Genomic DNA, 19,593 nt, shown 5'->3' on the forward strand with positions numbered 1-19,593 from the left:
TGATGCTCTCCGCATCCTGCTGCCACAGCCAGGACAGGAGGGAGGGGAGCCGGGAGCGCGGCCGTGAAATCATCACAACACCAGCCACAATTCCGTCGCTTCCACCTCATCCGGACGAGATGCCGATCCTCGACACGTCCGCACGCACGGAAGCAGCGGCGGTTCCCGGCTGGTGACCGCGTCTCCAGAACGTCCTCGGAGCGCACGGAGGGCGGGGAGGGGGGGGGCTGAACGGCCGCTTTGACGGACTCGCCTTCACGCTCCGCGAACAGCGAACGGCAGGTTCGGCCGAAGGCTGCGGGCATGCCGGTCAACGACCCGGAGATGGCCCTGGGCTACCAGGTGAAGTGCCCTTAGAATGTGCGCTGCGCGGCGCCTTGCTTTGACGCGGCGGCGATCGGGCTGTGCACAGACTGGGCTGCTGTTTGAATGTCTCCCATCGAAACTCGGGGTTTCCTGCTGGAACGAGGTGTGCGTGTGTGTCAAATGTTGTGAACTACTTTCGTTTCACCACCGAGGCTGCAGAAACTTCGGCTTTTGCAGTTTTTTTGTCAGATGCGGATGTTGTTGTTGTTGTTGTTGTTGTTGTGAGCAACACGTGCATTAATTGCCACAAGAGACTCACGTTGTAACGCAATAAACACGCTGTCCGACATAATAAGTGATAGTAAGAGTGCAGCAAATTGTGGAGAAGGTAAATGTCGCTAATTTCCCCACTCCTCTTCAGGAGGAACAACCGGAAACGGACAGACTGGCGAATCTTCACCTGACTCTCTTCTCAGACCTCCGCAAATGACCTTGACGCCATTCATGCTCATTATTAGCCAATCCCAGTGGGGGGGGGGGGCACAGGAAGTGGGGTTTAACAGGCAGAGTCGACTTGACCTTAATGTCACATTTATGTGTGATCCATTATTAGCCTGATGGGGCTCAGCATCAGGACCGAGTGTACCCTAACCCAACGGTCATGCCCTCAGAATAACTTCCCCGTGTGAGGCAGGAGGCAGATGGAGGAGAAGCAGAGGTGAGCTGGACAGTCTCTGATATGATTAAGCAGCTTTCTGACAGGGAGGGGACCGTGCCGGGCAGCCTCCCCCCTTCAACTTGGTCTCTCTTCCATAACCTCGGCAGCTGTTCAGTCGGCCTGGACCACAGTCCACTCCTTCCACCGGAAAGCTGTTTAAATCTTTGCCAAAGTCTAGTTAAGGTGTTCTGAGTATTACAAGATATTGTGTGCATGAATGACTTAAAAGAAGAAAATTTTGTTGAATCAGTTGAATTAATATTTAATTTTCCACCTCTAATCTTCCTGGATGAAAGAGGTTGAATGGAGTCAGTTTCACTATGGATGGTTGAACACAGCGGATGCTCCTTGACTTGCTGCACATGCTGCACGTGCCTCCGTTTTCTTATCTGTGGCCGCTCTCAAGCGCAGAAGTGTCTGTGGAGCCTTTCTCTGTGCTGCACATGCTCAGCACAGACCAGCGCCGCTGAGATGTGCTGCACCAACAGGACGTTCGCTTCCTGACTTTCTCTCTTCGTATTTATTACCGTACGAGAGCTGCTGGGAGATCGATTATTCCTAACACACAGCAAACACAGTCACACGCCGCACATCCCAGCAGAAGCGTAGTTACACATGTTCAAGACTGTGATCAGGAAGTTTGTATATTTTACTGTTGTACATCTAGAGCCATGAAAATCTACCAGCTGTGGTTCCTGTTATAACTTATAGCCCTGCAATCATAAATTTCTCCCTCCCGCTCTCACTCTGCAGCACAAATTCATCGCAGATCCCTCATTCGGTCATACATTATTTGCCGCCTGGCATCGCTCCTAGCTTTTACTTTAATCAGCTCGGTGGCAGAGAATTCATTTAGCGTGAGTGATCCAGCCTGAGGAATGAATGTGCAACATTGCGTCCATTAGTCAAAAGTATTTCATAACTTGAAAGAGCCTCAAAGTCGAGACTCCCAAACAGTCGTGGGACCCAGATAGAGTTTAAAGCAAATTGATTTTCATCAATAAAAGCATGATTGCAGTAATCTCGTGGTGTGAGAGGAGAGGCAGAACGGCCTGTGTGGTACCCAATGACTCCTGCTGCCCTCCTCCTCGTCTCCTCTCGTTCAGCCGTAGCCCCTGGTCACGCGTGTCTCTGCGGCGGAGCGGCGATGGGTGTAGTCGCAGCGTCAGCCTGCAGCCGGCGTCACCGCGAGTGCCAGCTCTCAGACACAAAGCGCTGTCTAGAAGTGACAGGCCCAGTTGTCTGAGCCAGGCTCGTGTGTCCCTGCTGTCAGCGCCGGGTGCTTCTGGGACGAGAGCCCGGCGGGGTCAGAGGTCAAAACACAAACACCCACAGCAGTGGGTGTATTTGGGGACGACTTGCTGGAGGCTCGTATCAGCTGGGTGGGTCTGTTGAGGGAGTGTCACCAGCGAAGAGGCAGCAGGCTGGTTCTCAGCTCTGTGCCTCATCAGGCCCGGTTCCCCTAAAGCGGTCCCCGCTCGTCGTCCTGCCGGAGTGAAAGGTCATCGCGAGCGCAGCGCATTGATTGGACTTGGTGAAAATCACTGCTGCTCTATTTGTTCAGGGCGACGGCCGGTTTGATGTTTGCACACACTGGGGCGTCTACGTTTGCCTAAAGCCAAGGATTTAGTGCAGCAGCCGCATTTAGACCCATTAAATAAAAATCATTACATCAGCACATGAAATACTGTATAAAACCTAAAGTAGCAACAGCCAGGATCATTAATATTTTCTGGATCACAGGGAGAAAAACGTGCTATTCAATCATTAGGAAATACACAATATTATTGTTCGGTTTGCAGGTTCTAAAACGTTAGGTTAAATTGCAGAGTGTGTTCATCTTGTGTATTAGTATGAAGCATGAGAGCTGCCACCTCGGCTGTGACCATGTGACCTGTATCAGGTTCTTCCCTCAGCGTAGGTTTGTTTCACCGAAGGACAGAAACTCAAGGACAGGCAGCCATTTTGGGGGTTGAGCCGTGAGTCACCTCTGTGTTGTGGTGCCACTAACCTGCGTGAGGAATAACGAGTAAATCGCAAACCCTCCCAACAAAGCGCTGCGGCCGATTCAAAGCCAGAGGTTGCCAGGAGATAGAAGCGGCGAGCGAAACGCCGCCACATGAGCCGTCGGTGGAAAAACGACATGAATGTGCTCACCCAGCTTTGTGATTAGCTCAAGAGCTTAACGCGACACGAGGGAGATCGGCTGTCGATGACAGGGAACCACTAACCTGTTGGAAAAACACGCCGAATGCATGAATGTGCCGCTAGCGAGAGAACTGTGACTGGGAGCTGTGAGTCATATCGAGTAATGAAGTGGACAAACTTGAGAAAGGACATATAGTTGTAGTCTGATCTCGCCTCCAGTAGGAATAAAAAAAGGAAATCATCATGTTTCACCCACTGTGCAGTTACACTGGGGAAAAAAGATTTCCCACAGAGCGGACGGCGGTCTAACGTTCTCTCTGGGACACAGAGTCCGCTCTCACTCAGCCGCGCTTCCTGTCTCTGACGCTCGTTGCTTGTCTATATATTTGGGAAAGCTCCCGTTGTTCGGCAACGGGCCGCCTCCGGCCGGATCCGGATCCCACTCACTGCATAGTCCTAATCCACCAGCCTGTGCCGACTGATAACAGTGTGTGTGTGTGTGTGTGTGTGTGTGTGTGTGTGTGTGTGTGTGTGTGTGTGTGTGTGTGTGTGTGTGTGTGTGTGTGTGTGTGTGTGTGGCTGTAGAGTCCAGTGAGAGTTGGCTAATGAATTTGTGTGTGAATACGATGTCTTTTTAATCAATAGATGAATGTATAAATATGAATCATCATACATGTAAAACAGCAACAACTAAGCAACTATTTAGAGAAAACTTAGAGCAATAAACTTAGCACACAACCTCAATAACATTTAAATAAAAAAAAACAATTATTCAATCATTTAACAATGTTTATGTAAACAGCATGTTATTTATGATTTTTTTCTATAGTTTATTGGCTCGACCTTCAGCTACTTATATGGGCACATCTGTTAAAACATGCACTTGCCTCCTCAAGCTGCTGATCAAATCCTGAGCCTCGTTCAGTGTTTGGCCCCAGCACGCCTTTCTAATTAAGTGTCCTTATTCTTTAAAAGGACAGCGTTGTCTTGGGATTCAGACGCGCTCAGTCATGGAAAGAGAAGCAGATCCCACTGACATGGTGGAAATAGCGAGGCAGGCAGACACGTAGTGCTGAGCGCCTCACATCTGTGAATTGGCACGCTGTCCTGGGATCCCCAGATCTTCCTTCTTGCTGGCGTGCGAATCACAAACAGTCGACTGTGCTGATCACGTTGAAGATTGATCTCACTGCACAGCATCTTTGATAATTTTACCTAATATAATATTATGGTGATTGTTCTCTAGCTGCTCACTGAATGTTAATAATGCAGGCAGTTGATGGTAGAAAAGGGCAAAATCCAACTCTCTCCTCTATCCTCTTTCTGTCCTCTGCTCTAACTCTAATTATTTATTCCACACAAATACTTTTTTATTAGATTTAGAAAATGGCCGCTGTTTAATTATCTGTACTAATATAATCACATTATGTACAGTATAGGTCATGAGTCCATATAGAGTGGGTGGAAACGTCAATGTAGAGCTGAACGTATGTGCAGACCAGTGTGCGTCTGTGTGCTCTCATCGACAGCTGTAAATTACTGTTGGCAGACGTTTCTGGACTCGTGCAGTCCTTCAACCCCTCATTTTGAGCTGTTTATAGATTTCACTCATTGATCGTATTGATCGCAGCTCTGACTGGCTTCTAAAAACAATGCTCACAGAACACCTCCACCTCCAAACCGCGTCGTCCAGCCGTCGCGTGTCATCGCACCTGTGATCCGGTTGTGCTTCAGCACCAGAGCTGGGTTGAAACCGAAACACAGACAAGCACGTCCTGCAGCTGGTGACAGCGGCTCTGATGCTTGTGATGTTCTGCTAATTTGATTAGATTTGATGTCTCCCAGGGTAGTAGCACCAAGCACATACTCCCACCGATGCAGGCCCTGTTTCCCTCTGATAACAGTGTGTGTGTGTGTGTGTGTGTGTGTGTGTGTGTGTGTGTGTGTGTGTGTGTGTGTGTGTGTGTGTGTGTGTGTGTGTGTGTGTGTGTGTGTGTGTGTGTCTGCTTGTCCTTCTTCCTGTGTCGGAGACAGTCTGAGAATAGACTGTCTGGAATTTGATGCTCTTCGCTGAACCACCTGCGTGTGTAGTGGCTCTGGTTAAGTGGTGGTAGAAGGAAACTTTCACAATAAAGCTGCTTTACAGGTCTTTTGTGTTTCTGTATGTCCATCAGAGGCCAGATGAGGAGGTGGTGGTAGACCAGGGAGGGACAAGCTCGGTGTTGAACATTCACTATGAGAAGGAGGAGCTGGAAGGTGAGTAACGTTGGAAACGTTGGAACAAAGGCTTCAACCAATTTCCAGCACTGCTGGAAATTGGTTGAAGCCTTTGTTTAGGCTGTGCACAATGGGATCCAGTGATTATATGGGTTTTTTTCAGTCTGAGTAAAAGTCTAATCAATAAAAAATATAAAATTTATAACTTCTGCTATTTATGTAATGAGCATTTGATTTGCTTTGCTCGTTGTTACCATCACCTCCAGAGCATAACCAACAGTGGAGCAGCTGTGCTCCTCCCTAAGCTCACATATCTGCTAATGATGAACATCTGTCCACACCTGGCTCAGTGATGTCACTCTCAGCCAGCTGAGGTGTGGCTGCTGTCAAACCCCGGTGCAGATCCAGTCCCTTCCTTTTGGTATCATCTTTTTGTTTCAAACAGAAACAGCAAGCGTGAATGTTGCATTGCTGCATTTCCACATCAAAGCCTTGACATTTGTTGATTCCTCGTTCAGCCGATTTCTCCACAGCCTCGGCAGTGACTTGGTGGAAGCCTGTGCATAATGAGCAGAGGTCCTTGCACTTATTGAGCAGTTGGTGTCATGACTTTTTACCCGCAGGTCGTCTTTCAGCCTTGTTCTACACAGTAATACTTCTGATAGATTCTGACCTTCTACGATAACTCTGGAGATATTATACTGTTTCGTTTCCTTAAGCTTTCAGCAGTCTCCTTCAGCTATAAAATCCACAGATGCACAGCCCTGCCACTGAGAGGACACAGATATGTGATCTTATTGGACTGGTGGACATGTACAGAAAGGGACATTAATAATGAATCATCTGTCCAGAGGAGGCTTGAGGGGGGGTGATCTGTTATTGCAGTGGAGAGAAAGGTGCATGTGTGTGTGTATAAATGTCACTGAGGCCATTATCACCTTTTGCAAGGATAAAAACTTCTTCAGACCATGAGGAGCTGCAGCTCAGTAGCTCAGAGTCCTTGTTGAAACACAATGAATATTCGTATGTAACATTACAGCAATTTCTCAGGGAGTAAGTGTTCAAGAACTGTTACTTTAAGTGAAATCGCTTTTTAAACACCTTCAGGCCACCGGACTCTATTTGTGGGCGTTCGAATGCCCAGGCAGAGCCACCGTCACCACAAGCCTCACGGCTCCCGCCACCGCAAGAGAGACAGGCGGGCGGGAAGCAATGCAGCCCAGCAAAGCGAGGGAAGTGATGCGGCCACCTCCAGTCACGGTAACACACACACACACACACACACACACACACACACACACACACACACCCTCCTTTACTTTACAATGCTCAGGGATGGTGTGATCCTTACACATCCAGGTCCCACAAAAAGCAATATATTGTAAAAACCAGGTCTATCAATACTGACCCCTTCATCCACCCAAACGCTCCAGGATAAAATTGACAGACCCAGTAATTAGTTGTTGAAGCACAGGACAGGACCTACTAAGCATGTTGCATATGTGCATGTGTCCGGTTGCTGTTAAATCTCGCCTGGGCCTCGCAGCCGTGCAGCGGCCAAGTCGGTGGCGCCGTGTCTATTTGTCAGTCATGTGAAAAACACAGCTCGCATCTCTCGCTTCAGACACGCCGTCCCAGAGGGTGCAGTTCATTCTGGGCGCCGAGGAGGATGCCGAACATGTGGCCCACGAGCTGTTCACCGAGCTGGACGAGATCTGCGTGAAGGAGGGCAGAGATGCCGAGTGGAAGGAAACGGCCAGGTCAGGATCCCCTCCGGGAGGCGTCGGCCACGACTGCAAACAGAGCTTCCAGCGGACGCGTGTGAAGCTCACATGCATCATCGTCTCTCAAAATAAACCCCGGCCTCATTCCTGCTCTTCCTGTTGGCAGGTGGCTGAAGTTTGAGGAAGACGTGGAGGACGGCGGCGAGCGGTGGAGCAAGCCCTACGTGGCCACGCTCTCCCTCCACAGCCTGTTTGAGCTGCGCAGCTGCATCATCAACGGCAGCGTGCTGCTGGACATGCGCGCCGACTGCATCGAAGAGATCGCGGGTGAGAGCGCGGAGCACAGACCTCCGCGACCGCCGATGTAATCAACAGAATCTGCACCGGGCAGATTTTGTCCGTCAGTCCCCTTTTTGGCAGACGTTTGGCTCTGTTTAGGGTTCAGTGTTACTGGATATCAGGGCTGCTCAGTCTCTGTTGGCCCTGATTTGTATAAAATATACATTTAGTCAAAGCTGCTGCCAAACTTGCCCTGCAAGGACATGCAAATCTGCAATAACGTGACTGAGTCAACGCTGTCTGTGCATGAAAGTGAAAGTGAAGATATATGAATAGGCTTCTAAACAGAGACTATTCCAATCCCTTTCTTCTCCCTGTGATTCCTCTCAGCTGCACCCGGGCTACAGTAGCAAATGCTGTTTACTTCATCTGTCTGAATAATTAAAAATCTTTTTTTTTTATTGGAGACATCTGTAGTTTAAGTGGAGAGACTTGTGGTTCAAGCTCATGCTGCATAATGCGATTTTCTCATCGCTGTCCTCATTAACATGAGGCGGAGGCTGATTATGCTGGAGATGGGCTTCGCATTAGCACCGGGCCTGAAGTGGGCTCAGAATAAATGCAGGCACTAGTGCGTGCGTGTGGGTTTGATTGACCGTAAAGGAGGAAATGAAGGAGGAACGGTCATGTGCTTGCTCAGCTAGTCAATAGAGAAAAAGGAAGGATGGAGGAGGAGGAGAGGTCAGTGGAGAGTGAGATGGATAGATGCTAAACATTCTCTGTGTGTTGGGCACATAATCAATCATTAATGAATTAATTACTGTTAATGGAAAAAATAGATTTTGTTCATCATAAATGAGGAGTAGATAAACGCTGGTGACACGCTGATGGGGTCATGAGTCTTTGGTGTTGCAGACATGGTGCTGGACCACCAGGAGGCGTCGCATGAGCTGGACGACAGCGTGAGGGTGAGGGTGCGAGAGGCTCTGCTGAAGAGGCACCACCATCAGAACGAGAAGAAGAAGAACCTGATCCCCATCCTCAGCTCCATCGCAGAGGGGACCCGCAAGACGTCCGAGCCCCACCTCACAGGTCCTGTTCAATGTGGCCGACAGTCAATGAGGTTATCACTGATAGCGTTTTCTAGACGTCTCTAGAAGTAGATGCAGAAATTCAGCGACACTGACTTCAAATATTAGGCTACAAAACGGCTGTAAGTTCTTGTGAAGAGGAATTAAAGCTTTAATTCTATCTGTTATCATAATATTATTTTCTCAGTAATCAAGCATAAAAGCAGACACGGAGACACCAGAAGCAATATTAAAAAACATCATCTCTAGGGAGACAGGGACTGGCTGCCAAAAACAGTTTGAAGCATCCTTTTATTTATTTTTTTGGCAGGTCAGTAAATAAATGTACTGACTGAGATGTTTCTCTCTTAAACCCACGTGCATGTGCTGTCCAGCAGGTCCGGCCACGTCTCCCCAGCCCCCTCCTGCCGCAGAGCCACTGAAGAATGGTGCTGGGCAGGATGCTTCTCAGATGGACCTCAGCAAGGTAAATGTAGCTAGTAGATGCTGCAGTAGATGATGATAGTAGAGAGCAGACTGTAACGTGGACAGATGATCCGCTTCCTTTCACCAGGTGGACATGCACTTCATGAAGAAGATCCCCGAGGGCGCGGAGGCCTCCAACGTGTTGGTGGGAGAGCTGGACTTCCTGGAGAGGTCCATCGTGGCCTTTGTCCGCCTGTCCCCTGCTGTGCTGCTCACCGGACTCACCGAGGTCCCCATTCCCACCAGGTGCCGACGCGTGAACGATCCCTTACAGAAAACCAAATAACACGAGTTCAATAATGCAGGAATGATTCATGCGTTTAATATCATCTGCCGCCAAACACCAGGTTCCTCTTCATTCTCCTGGGCCCAGATGGAAAAGCCCAGCAATACCACGAAATTGGACGCTCCATGGCCACTATTATGACGGATGAGGTAAGAGAAGGGAAATCAGATCAGTCTGACGAAGGCAGCGTTTACCTTCACTCCTCCTGTGTGTCAGATCTTCCACGATGTAGCATACAAGGCAAAGGACAGAAGCGACCTGCTGGCGGGGATAGACGAGTTCCTGGACCAAGTGACCGTCCTGCCGCCGGGCGAGTGGGACCCCTCCATCCGCATCGAGCCCCCTAAGAACGTGCCCTCGCAGGTAAACGCGCCGCGCGGGCGCAGCTGAATGGGGTTCCGTCGGGTTCTGACGCTCGGTCGCCCGCAGGAGAAGAGGAAGATCGCCGGGGTCGTCAACGGCGCGGCCTGCCAGGTGGAGGAGGAGCTGCACGCCGAGCACCACGGGCCGGAGCTGCAGAGGACTGGACGGTAAACGGCCGCCGCCGCTTTGGCGCCGTCACGCTGGAGTGGCGCGTAACAGCTGTGCCTCGTCCCGCAGCCTGTTCGGTGGCCTGGTCCTGGACGTCAAAAGGAAGGCGCCGTTCTACCTGAGCGACTTCCGGGACGGGCTCAGCCTCCAGTGCGTGGCGTCCTTCCTCTTCCTCTACTGCGCCTGCATGTCGCCCGTCATCACCTTCGGAGGGCTGCTGGGGGAGGCCACGGAGGGACGCATTGTAAGATCACGCACGCATTCCGGGCACTCCTCGGGCACAGCGGGCCCTTCTGAGTGGCTGCGGTTGGTCTTGGTTTTGTCAGAGCGCCATCGAGTCCCTGCTGGGTGCTTCCATGACCGGGGTGGCCTACTCCCTGTTTGCCGGGCAGCCGCTCACCATCCTGGGCAGCACGGGTCCTGTGCTCGTTTTCGAGAAAATCCTCTTCAAGTTCTGCAGGTTTGTTGACGATCCCGCGTGGGCGTTCGTCGAGAGTTGCGTCCCAGTGGTGATCTCTGCTCCCTCTCTCCCTTCAGGGACTACAAGCTGTCCTACTTGTCGCTCAGGACCTGCATCGGCCTGTGGACGGCCCTGCTGTGCCTGGTGCTGGTTGCCACCGACGCCAGCTCCCTGGTGTGTTACATCACTCGATTCACGGAGGAGGCCTTCGCCGCCCTCATCTGCCTCATCTTCATTTACGAGGCCTTGGAGAAGCTCTTCCACCTGGGGGAGCTCTACCCGTTCAACACGCACACCGACCTGGACCAACTCACGCTGGCGTAGTGAGTAACACCGGGGTCGCGGCTTCCGTCGGCCTCTCATCCATCATCTGACGCCCTGCGTGTTCCCTGTCTGTAGCTGCAGGTGTGCGGAGCCCGATAATCCGGGGACAATGACCTTGGAGCTGTGGAGCAAGAGGAACGTCACGGCCTCTACTGTGCAGTGGGCCAACCTCACTGTCAAGGTCAACGCACACACACACAACACACACACACACACACACACACACACACACACACACACACACACACACAACACACTCCCAGTGATGCCCAACGTCAGCTCATACCGTGGGTCCCTGGTTCTGTCTCTGCAGGAGTGCGTGAGTCTGCAGGGCCAGTTCGTGGGCACGGCGTGTGGCCACCATGGCCCGTACACCCCAGACGTTCTCTTCTGGTCCACCATCTTGTTCTTCTCCACTTTTTTCATGTCTGCCTTCCTCAAACAGTTCAAGACCAGTCGCTATTTTCCCACCAAGGTAACACACCCTCACATTCAGTCGGACGCCTTCATCCAAACAGAGGTTCGTGCCTCTAAGCGTCGTCTCGTGCGTCCAGGTGCGGTCTATGATCAGTGACTTTGCCGTCTTCCTCACCATCGTCATCATGGTTCTCCTTGACTATGCCGTCGGGGTCCCCTCCCAGAAGTTGAAGGTGCCCAGTAAATTCCAGGTATGCGAGAAAGAGTAATAATAGAGTGGAGCTTGATTCATATTCTGCATATTATTCGAGTTATGACGTTTGTTTGCCTGCAGCCCACCAGAGATGATCGAGGTTGGTTGATCAACCCCATCGGCACCAACCCGTGGTGGACAGCTCTGGCTGCTTCTATTCCCGCTCTTCTCTGCACAATCCTTATTTTCATGGACCAGCAGATAACTGCCGTGATCATCAACCGCAAAGAACATAAACTGCTGGTCAGTGCTTTCTAGAGTCCTGATACAGAAGTGGGTACTCGTGGGCTCTTCCTAAGAACCATGACCGTGTCTGTGTCCTGCAGAAGGGCTGCGGGTACCACCTGGACCTGCTCATGGTCGGCGTCATGCTGGCGGTGTGCTCCATCATGGGCCTGCCCTGGTTTGTAGCAGCCACCGTTCTGTCCATCTCCCACGTCAACAGCCTGAAGCTGGAGTCGGAGAGCTCGGCTCCGGGCGAGCAGCCTCGTTTCCTGGGCATCAGGGAGCAGAGGCTCACGGGCCTGCTCATCTTCCTGCTCATGGGCTGCTCTGTGTTCATGACTGGAGCCCTGCAGGTCAGTCAGACGTGCGGCGCGATGCTGCCCCCCTCTGGCCAGCACGTGAAGTGACAGCGTGTAACCAGGTTGTTTTCTATCCAGTTCATTCCTATGCCGGTGTTGTACGGTGTTTTCCTTTACATGGGAGCTTCTTCATTAAAAGGCATTCAGGTATCCTCCACCATAATCAAATCACTTTGTTTCTCCTCATTTACTACTCATCCCTCTGCTCATCTCTATCTGCTTGTTACAGTTCTTCGACCGCCTGAAGCTGTTCGGCATGCCGGCCAAGCACCAGCCGGACTTCATCTACCTGCGGCACGTGCCCCTGCGGAAGGTGCACCTGTTCACGGTCACGCAGCTCACCTGTCTGGTGCTCCTCTGGATCATCAAAACCTCACCCGCTGCCATTATCTTTCCCATGATGGTGAGATAACCACTGCCAGGACCCCCCACACTGCGTCCACATCTCTCCATTCAGATGAGAAACGTGACTTTCTCTTCTGACTCCAGGTGCTGGCGCTGGTTTTCATCCGCAAGCTCCTCGACCTGTGTTTCTCCAAGCGGGAGCTCAGCTACCTGGACGACCTAATGCCGGAGTGGAAGAAGAAAAACCTTGATGACGCATCTAAGAAGATTGACGAGGTAGATCGAACGTCCCAATGAAACTACTAAAAACTAATACTGAATGACTGATGGATTGTTTGATTAGGAATCAGAGGTTATGATCACGTCAAAGAAAGAAGATGAGATCAGTGTTCAGATTCCCCTGGAAACAAGCCCGCCTGTCCAGTCCCCAAAAGCACATGACCCCAAGTGAGTACACATTAAAATGGACGGGATCACGTGGTAGGATTGTGTGTGGAGACTTCCCCCAAGTCCCTCCTCATCCCGTCCCCTGTCCCCTGTCCGCTCTCTGATCTCTCCCTCCTTCTCCCGTCCCTCGCTCCTCAGGTGTGACCCTTCTGAGATTAACATATCTGATGAAATGTCTAAAACCACAGTGTGGAAATCCCTCAGCTCTAATCAAAGTGACCCTCGTCCCGTGGCTGTTAAGAAGGCAAGGCCTCGTCTAATATGTCACTCCTCACCCTTGTTTGCTGTGTGCTCTGCAAATGTTGTAAGACTGTTGAACACATGCAGCCACTCCTTGCTTCCTCTGCTGTAGCAACTCAGGTTCTTGTGTTCCCCTCTGCAGGATTGAAGAGATCGCGTTTATAGATGAGTGAAGGGCGTCCTGGCAGACTGGGCCGAGTTACCACAGGACGCCATGTTGGTTGCTTCGACCTTCAACCTCAGTGCTTAGAGAAACTTAAAGATTTCTACCAGCTACCAGGAACACTCCCACAAAATCAACGGTGTAACGCGCTCACACACACACACACACACACACACACACACACACACACACACACACACACACACACACACACACACACACTTCTGTCTTTGTGAGGAAATCTGGATTTTCAAAACTGTTAGAACTGGTGCTTAGCTAAAAGTTAGCTCTGACCCGCATGTAGGTCTAATCTCAGTCACACTGACCATCATTATGACACTGCACCTTAAGCGTCATCTACTTTAATGGATCACCACCGTCTTGATGCATTGCCCGTTGCTGGACAGCACACAGGAAAGCGCATCTACTGCCTATTTCGAAATGCAGTTAAAGGATTTTTAAGGCTAACAGCTCACTTTCAATTACGCCGGGCAAAGCAGCGAGCCACACTCTGATAATGGAAACTAGAAACAAATCCTGGAGCTGCTCCACCACACAGTGAATAATGAACCAACTGCGAGAGCACTGTGACAGCTGCTGGCAGCAAGGCCTGGACTCACGGCTGAAATTGGTTTGGATGCAGGAATACAAACACTTACAACCCAGTCAGTCAGTCAGTCAGTGTTACCGGCCGATCTCTGAAAATGTCATGTGAGTGATTTATTCTCAGCTGGCAGGGCGGCAGCTGTTGTTTGTCTATATATATAGACTTTACTGACCTACATCAATCTGTCTGTAGAGGGGATGCTACTACACAAATAGCCATAGGTACCGTTTGATTAGGTGCACCCACTGAAACAGATGCAGTGTCATACTGAAGGTCTCCAGTAATCATGCGTTCACAGATCACCCACTTTGAATTCATGCAGTGCAGCGTCCTTTTCCTCACGTGCTCCTCGCAAAGACAGAAGAGCCCCCACATTCAACACAGAGACCTCTCTACTTGCCTTTTCACTCTTTCATAAGAAATGACAGATTGTAAAGGCTCCTTCGATGTGAACCACTTCTATTTTTGTTATTCTAAGTAGGTTTGTCAAGTCTACTAAATCTACTGAAGTGTCTTTTTATTCAGTATGTTTTTGTTTTGTTTTATTACAGTAGTGGTGAAAAGCTAAATTAGCTAATAGGTTAGAAAAACTACATTGCAGGTTCAATACATAGGTAAATCCTCTTATAGGCCATAAAATGTTGTGTCTGTTTGGTGTTTGGTGGGATAAAAACTGAAGCATAAATCCCTTGAACTAAAGATTGTGTAGGATGGAGGTCGATCTACTGAATGTTTGTCACGCGTTAGTACTGTGTCTCGTTTCTTTACCTCAGACCAGGTCCTAAATGCTCCTGCAAGGCCCTTTGGATGACATCAGGAAACCAGAGCCGTGTGTGTGTGTGTGTGTGTGTGTGTGTGTGTGTGTGTGTGTGTGTGTGTGTGTGTGTGTGTGTGTGTGTGTGTGTGTGTGTGTGTCTTTGAGGGATACAGATTATTCTTATTTTAAGCAATAATTTACCCCAAATCCAAATCAAAGTATTTAAGCTACAAACATTACTTTATCAGGTTCTGTTGTGCCAGTGCTCATCTGCCTCTGGTGAATAGAGGCTGTTCAGGAAACTCTAACATTTAAAGACTAAAAACACTTTCATTATGTGCCAAAGAAAACATTTCAATCATTTTCAATAAAATCTGGCAATTCACATGCTTCACATCACGTTTCGAATCAAACAAAGTTCATCCCCGAGTCACAACTGATGGTTGTAGGACTAAAACCTAGTCTACAAACAGAATTGCCCGTTGAAATCTTTGAAGGAATTGTTACTATAGTGACTTGGTGTTTTGATTTGTGAATTAATTGACTGTATTTCATTTTTTTTACGATCAGTATATGAAAAGTACAGTAACTAAAGCTGGTGATTGTTTTAAGATAAAAGTACCTTTTTATTGTAATGTTTCTGGTCATCACAAAGGTGAGAGAGCTGCAGGCAACAGAGATATTAGAGTGTGAAGAGGGATGTTCAAACACCTACCAGTAACTTTGTAGTTGCACTTTCTGTAGATAAAGAACTTGTGATATATTTTATTTTAAGAGATATATTCAGGAAATAACTTATTTTATAATACATTATTGGGTTTACTTACATTTAGATATGTGTTTCAGGCTGTTTTTACTTTCTGTATATACTGTACTGTAATAAACACGGGAACCTGAGACAAGAGAAGAATACAGCACATAATTGAAGGAACTCAACAGAAACAGTCTTGAAACTGCTCATTAAACAATAATTGGTTGACATTTAATTGACAAATGGAAGGTAGTAAAACAATCTTTAGCAAAGTTATCATAGAAATAAACTGACTAACGTGAGGCTGACGCTCATGAGGGATTCAATTCTTAATCTATAGCATCATAATAACTCATTGAAATGTTTCAGTTAATCTGGGTGTTTTGTTATACCGTACTTTTTCAAGTTACTCATCATCACTGAACTCATCACTGTCTTATGAACATTGTCAAAGGCTTTAGCTCCTCGGTCCCCATTGTTTGTTTTAAATGGCTTTAAAACAAAGTGCACAAGTGAAGTCCTTGCTTGAACGTCACATGCAGTGAAGGTTTGGACGGTGTGTTTGCAGTCGCGTAGTCCGCTTTGACTTATGAATATGAACTGTTTCCGTGTGTCTAAAGACCCACCACTAAAATGAAAAAAATAAAATAAATAGTAAAGAAAAAAGGAGAGGCAGACGTTCTGTAGGAGAACTCAAACCAGTTGTTAAACATCATGTGTCTTGATCTTCAGCTCATTAATGTATTGAGTATGTGAATGTGCTAAACATATGGTGAAATGCCTTCTGTGTGCTGTGCTTAACTGCATATACCTGTGACCATCAGAATTGTACATTGATTGATGTGAGTTTAAATATGCGCTGTACATGTGTGCCTGTCATAGAATACATAACCACGGCCTGTTGTGCTGTCAGTTTTGGCATTTAACCCCTGAACGTCTGACCAAAACGTCAGTGATGAGCCTCAGGCTCTAGAAGAAGATTTTTTTCTTTTTCACATATAAATACAGCAGGAAATCCATGTTTCAAATGTCCCCCTCCTCTGCCTGTGTTCTGCACCTGACACGATGCAGGACGATTGACGAGAAGACTAAACCAGTGCCCACTTTAAGAGAGTTAATGAAGGAAAGCCAGATGCAGTGTGTGTCTAAAGCACAAGGCTTTACAGGAGCAGTGCGTCTGTACTGCAGCAACCGTAATAGTCCTAGAGCCAGAAACGGAGCAATGTCGTTTCTTCAACCGCTGAACGGTCTCTGTAGTGCTGAGCGGAAGAGCTCTGTGTTTTATATGTAGACGTGATGATGTAAACTGGAAAATAAACAAGTACAAGTGAAATGGAACAAAGTATCTCAGTCCACTCTGTCCACGAGGCATCTCAAAACACAGCTCCCTCCAAACTTTGTGTGGACGTTTCCATCCTCTGTTGAACCCCCCCCCCCCAGCCTGGTGCTGCACCCCTCCCCCGATCTTTACCCCGAGGTGAGAACGCAGCGCGCACATCTGGAGGTGATCCTGGCTGCACTGGAGGATCCTGTGGGAAGGGCCGTGGGGGTAAAGATGCTCCGGAGCCTCTGCAGGGACACGCCCACGTGTGCACGTGCGCCTGGAGGGCGTCACGTGATCCCGGCTCCCAAATGCTCCTGATTACAAACAGCTGTCTGTCCCTGCAGCGGACCAGGCAGGCATTCACTGCGACACCAGGTGGAACAGGAGAGATCACAAAGTGTAGTGGATTTGTTTTAGTCCACGGTTTTAGCCAGGGATCAGACTGAGGCTGTGTTGGATGCAGTAGTGTGAAATAAATTGAATTGAATGTATTCTAAGCATTTGCATTTAGCCAGAACTGGTTGTGGGCCTGGTGTCATTGTGGCTCATGTCCACCACATGGTCAATAAGCTGAGGAGGCCCTCGTGTCTCAAAGAAACCCTCCTGTGTTTTTAAGGAAGAACTGAGGGGAGGCGGGAGCTTGCAGTAGAACTGTTTTATTGTTATTTTAATCCAACTGCTCATAAACTCATCCTTTTTAATAATAATAAAATGCCTATGGCTGAATTCCATTCATCTGCTTCATGCAGGGTCATTGCGTCGGATTTATGGTGATAAATACAACTGAATTTTTCTGAGTTACTGGGTGTAAATTAGAATGCAGCATTTTTAAACAGGGGTTGGAAGCGTGCGCCTCCTCTGAGCTCAAGCACAGAATTACTGCTTATGTGTTCGATCCAAGCAAAACAATCCTGTTTGTCTTCTCTCAGTTATTCTTTGCCTCGCTGAGCCGTTGTCCTCCCTTCTCACTGAACAGAGAAGGCTCTCGGCTCGTCCCTCCCCTCCATCAATCTCTGTCATAAATCTGTCAGACCGAGAGAAAGGGAACTGCTGAATACGGATTTGTCAGCAATTAATCTAACCTCTATTACCAGACTTGGATATTGTGTCCTCTATTCAGAAAACAATGAGCCACTCTAATACGGCGAAGTGTGTGTGTGTGTGTGTGTGTGTGTGTGTGTGTGTGTGTGTGTGTGTGTGTGTGTGTGTGTGTGTGTGTGTGTGTGTGTGAAAAACCACCCAACTGCACCCATAATAATATTTTGTTTCTGATAATAATTAAATAATATTTTAATGTGGCTTAAAGCTTCTTGTGACCAGTCAGTGTAATAGGACATAATTGGACAGCAGTGACATTTAGCCTTGAAGACACACACGCTCCTATAAAAGTAGTGCTGGTTAATTGACAGCGTGCACTTGATGAGATAAAGGGACACGCAGGGCGAGTGCACACGCGTGTTCATGGGCTCCGCTGCTTCTTTGCATCGATCGTCCGGAGGAGTCGGGTCAGAATCTGTGTTTCCCAGTTGACCGGAAGCAGTGAAAGACCGTCAGCAGCATCATTGGTGGACGTGCTGCGAGAAGTGTGTTCGTGTAACACTGCGATTTGTTAAGATTAAGACAAATACACGGCATCAGCAGCGTATCATTCAAATGCAATCACGCCACTGTGCTGACTCCGACATTGGAAGACAATACGCACATTTCCTGTTCCTCTTCCTGTTTTCCCTTCCCTCTCCACGTTCCCAATCCCATAATGCACCTCTCAGTTTATCTATGAACTTGCTCTGTTGTAGCCGCTGGCTCCTGGTGCTGCGCTACCGGCCCGGTTTTTAAAGACGGGGTCGTTTTTATTCGCCTCTATTCCTGCTTCCCACGCCGTGGACCGGCGCTCAGCTGCTCCAGCCAGAATTAGAGCGGCCGACAGCTGAGCTTCCGTGGAGCGCTATCATGTGACCTGTCCCACCCATAGGGCCACAGGGACCCGGGGCTAGAGTTACCACGGCCAGGGTCCAGAATAGCGGCGTGTGCCCGCGTGCGTGCTCTTTCTTCCAGCAGTTGGTTTTAGAGTGGACTTGAGCGTCTTCCACCCGCGCCTGTCGTCACACGCCGCCCTTTGTGCCCCCGCGTGTCCTGGTGACCCGCGCACGGCTGCAGAGGTGTCCACATCTGGGCCGGTGTGTCAGACGGAGTGAAAAGAAGAGCATCCGCAGCACATTGGGGATTGTGTAGATGCATTGTTTCCCAGTCGTGAAAATAACAGTGAGGCTTTTTTCAGTGACTGTCAGCAGTGTAGGTGAGAGGAAAAGAGCTGAGTGCTACAGCGGCCATTACTCTTCAGTCGCCTCCATTCGCACTGCTGTTATTGGTGACGTTGGCTGTTTAACTCCAGTATTCTCGGCTCTTCGAGGCTCTTCCTGCGCAGTGATGGTTCATGGCTGCGTGTTTGGGACCGGAGCAGCTAAAGCAGGACGCGTCCTACAGGGTTTACAGCAGGGTAACATGAGGAGTGTCCCGCCTACACCACGAAGATAAACGCAGAGGCACAGATGTGTTTCTGTGTGAGACTACAGGGAAGAACACAAGACGCTCAGCTCGAATGAAGAGCAGCAAAGCATCATGGGAATGAAATTAGTAGCGTTGCAAATTACAGGTGCAGAAATTAATGCTGTAAGTCAAATACTTGAGGCCTCTGTGTGTGTGTGTGTGTGTGTGTGTGTGTGTGTGTGTGTGTGTGTGTGTGTGTGTGTGTGTGTGTGTGTGTGTGTGTGTGTGTGTGTGTGTGTGTGTGTGTGTGTGCGTGCAGGGGGATGGGATAACATTGGAATTAGGTAATATTGACACGGCTGTTCCAACCCCACCCTCATAACAATACCGATCAATGCAGCAGATCAATAGGAGTCATTGACAATAACTGAACTTCTCATATGATCAGCGAAGGAGAAAATCCACCATTTTTCACCAGCGTCCACATGCTGGTTCATCAGAAAGGTTTGCCACCAAAATCATGCACACACACACACACACACACACACACACATGTAAGTAGGATGACGTGCGGCTGCACACGCAGAACTTCTTCAAGACACACACACACACACACACACACACACACACACACACACACACACACACACACACACACACACACACACA

At 48.9% G+C, this 19,593-nt stretch overlaps 1 protein-coding gene across 2 annotated transcripts; it reads left to right on the forward strand.

Moving 5' to 3' along the window:
• The first annotated feature begins 158 nt into the window (after positions 1–158).
• Positions 159–16,455, forward strand: slc4a8 (solute carrier family 4 member 8). Of its 2 annotated transcripts, none has more exons than XM_029152307.3 (25): positions 159–342; positions 5,347–5,428; positions 6,497–6,649; positions 7,014–7,149; positions 7,280–7,440; positions 8,308–8,484; positions 8,858–8,949; positions 9,037–9,194; positions 9,296–9,383; positions 9,451–9,597; positions 9,664–9,764; positions 9,835–10,009; positions 10,092–10,225; positions 10,303–10,548; positions 10,625–10,730; positions 10,863–11,024; positions 11,104–11,217; positions 11,301–11,462; positions 11,546–11,797; positions 11,882–11,950; positions 12,033–12,206; positions 12,293–12,424; positions 12,492–12,595; positions 12,734–12,839; positions 12,978–16,455. In XM_029152307.3, exons 1-25 carry the CDS (start codon positions 304–306, stop codon positions 12,981–12,983), a joined length of 3,276 nt encoding a protein of 1,091 aa, XP_029008140.1. In that variant the 5' UTR covers positions 159–303; the 3' UTR covers positions 12,984–16,455. The 2 variants fall into 2 exon arrangements, with proteins under 2 accessions (XP_029008140.1, XP_029008141.1); XM_029152308.3 differs by having other exon boundaries at positions 8,861–8,949.
• Positions 16,456–19,593: the final 3,138 nt, after the last annotated feature.

The sequence above is a fragment of the Betta splendens genome, chromosome 5 (assembly GCF_900634795.4).
Source record: "Betta splendens chromosome 5, fBetSpl5.4, whole genome shotgun sequence".
NCBI classification, from domain to species: Eukaryota; Metazoa; Chordata; class Actinopteri; order Anabantiformes; family Osphronemidae; genus Betta; species Betta splendens.

What these genes read in the sequence shown, in the direction of transcription:
- slc4a8 (XM_029152307.3), top strand. Translation starts at nt 304, where the DNA reads ATGCCGGTCAACGACCCGGAGATGGCCCTGGGCTACCAG. An exon ending in AGATGGCCCTGGGCTACCAG is followed by an intron (nt 343 to 5,346) that starts GTGAAGTGCCCT and finishes TATGTCCATCAG; the next exon opens with AGGCCAGATGAGGAGGTGGT. An exon ending in CTTCATTAAAAGGCATTCAG is followed by an intron (nt 11,951 to 12,032) that starts GTATCCTCCACC and finishes TGCTTGTTACAG; the next exon opens with TTCTTCGACCGCCTGAAGCT.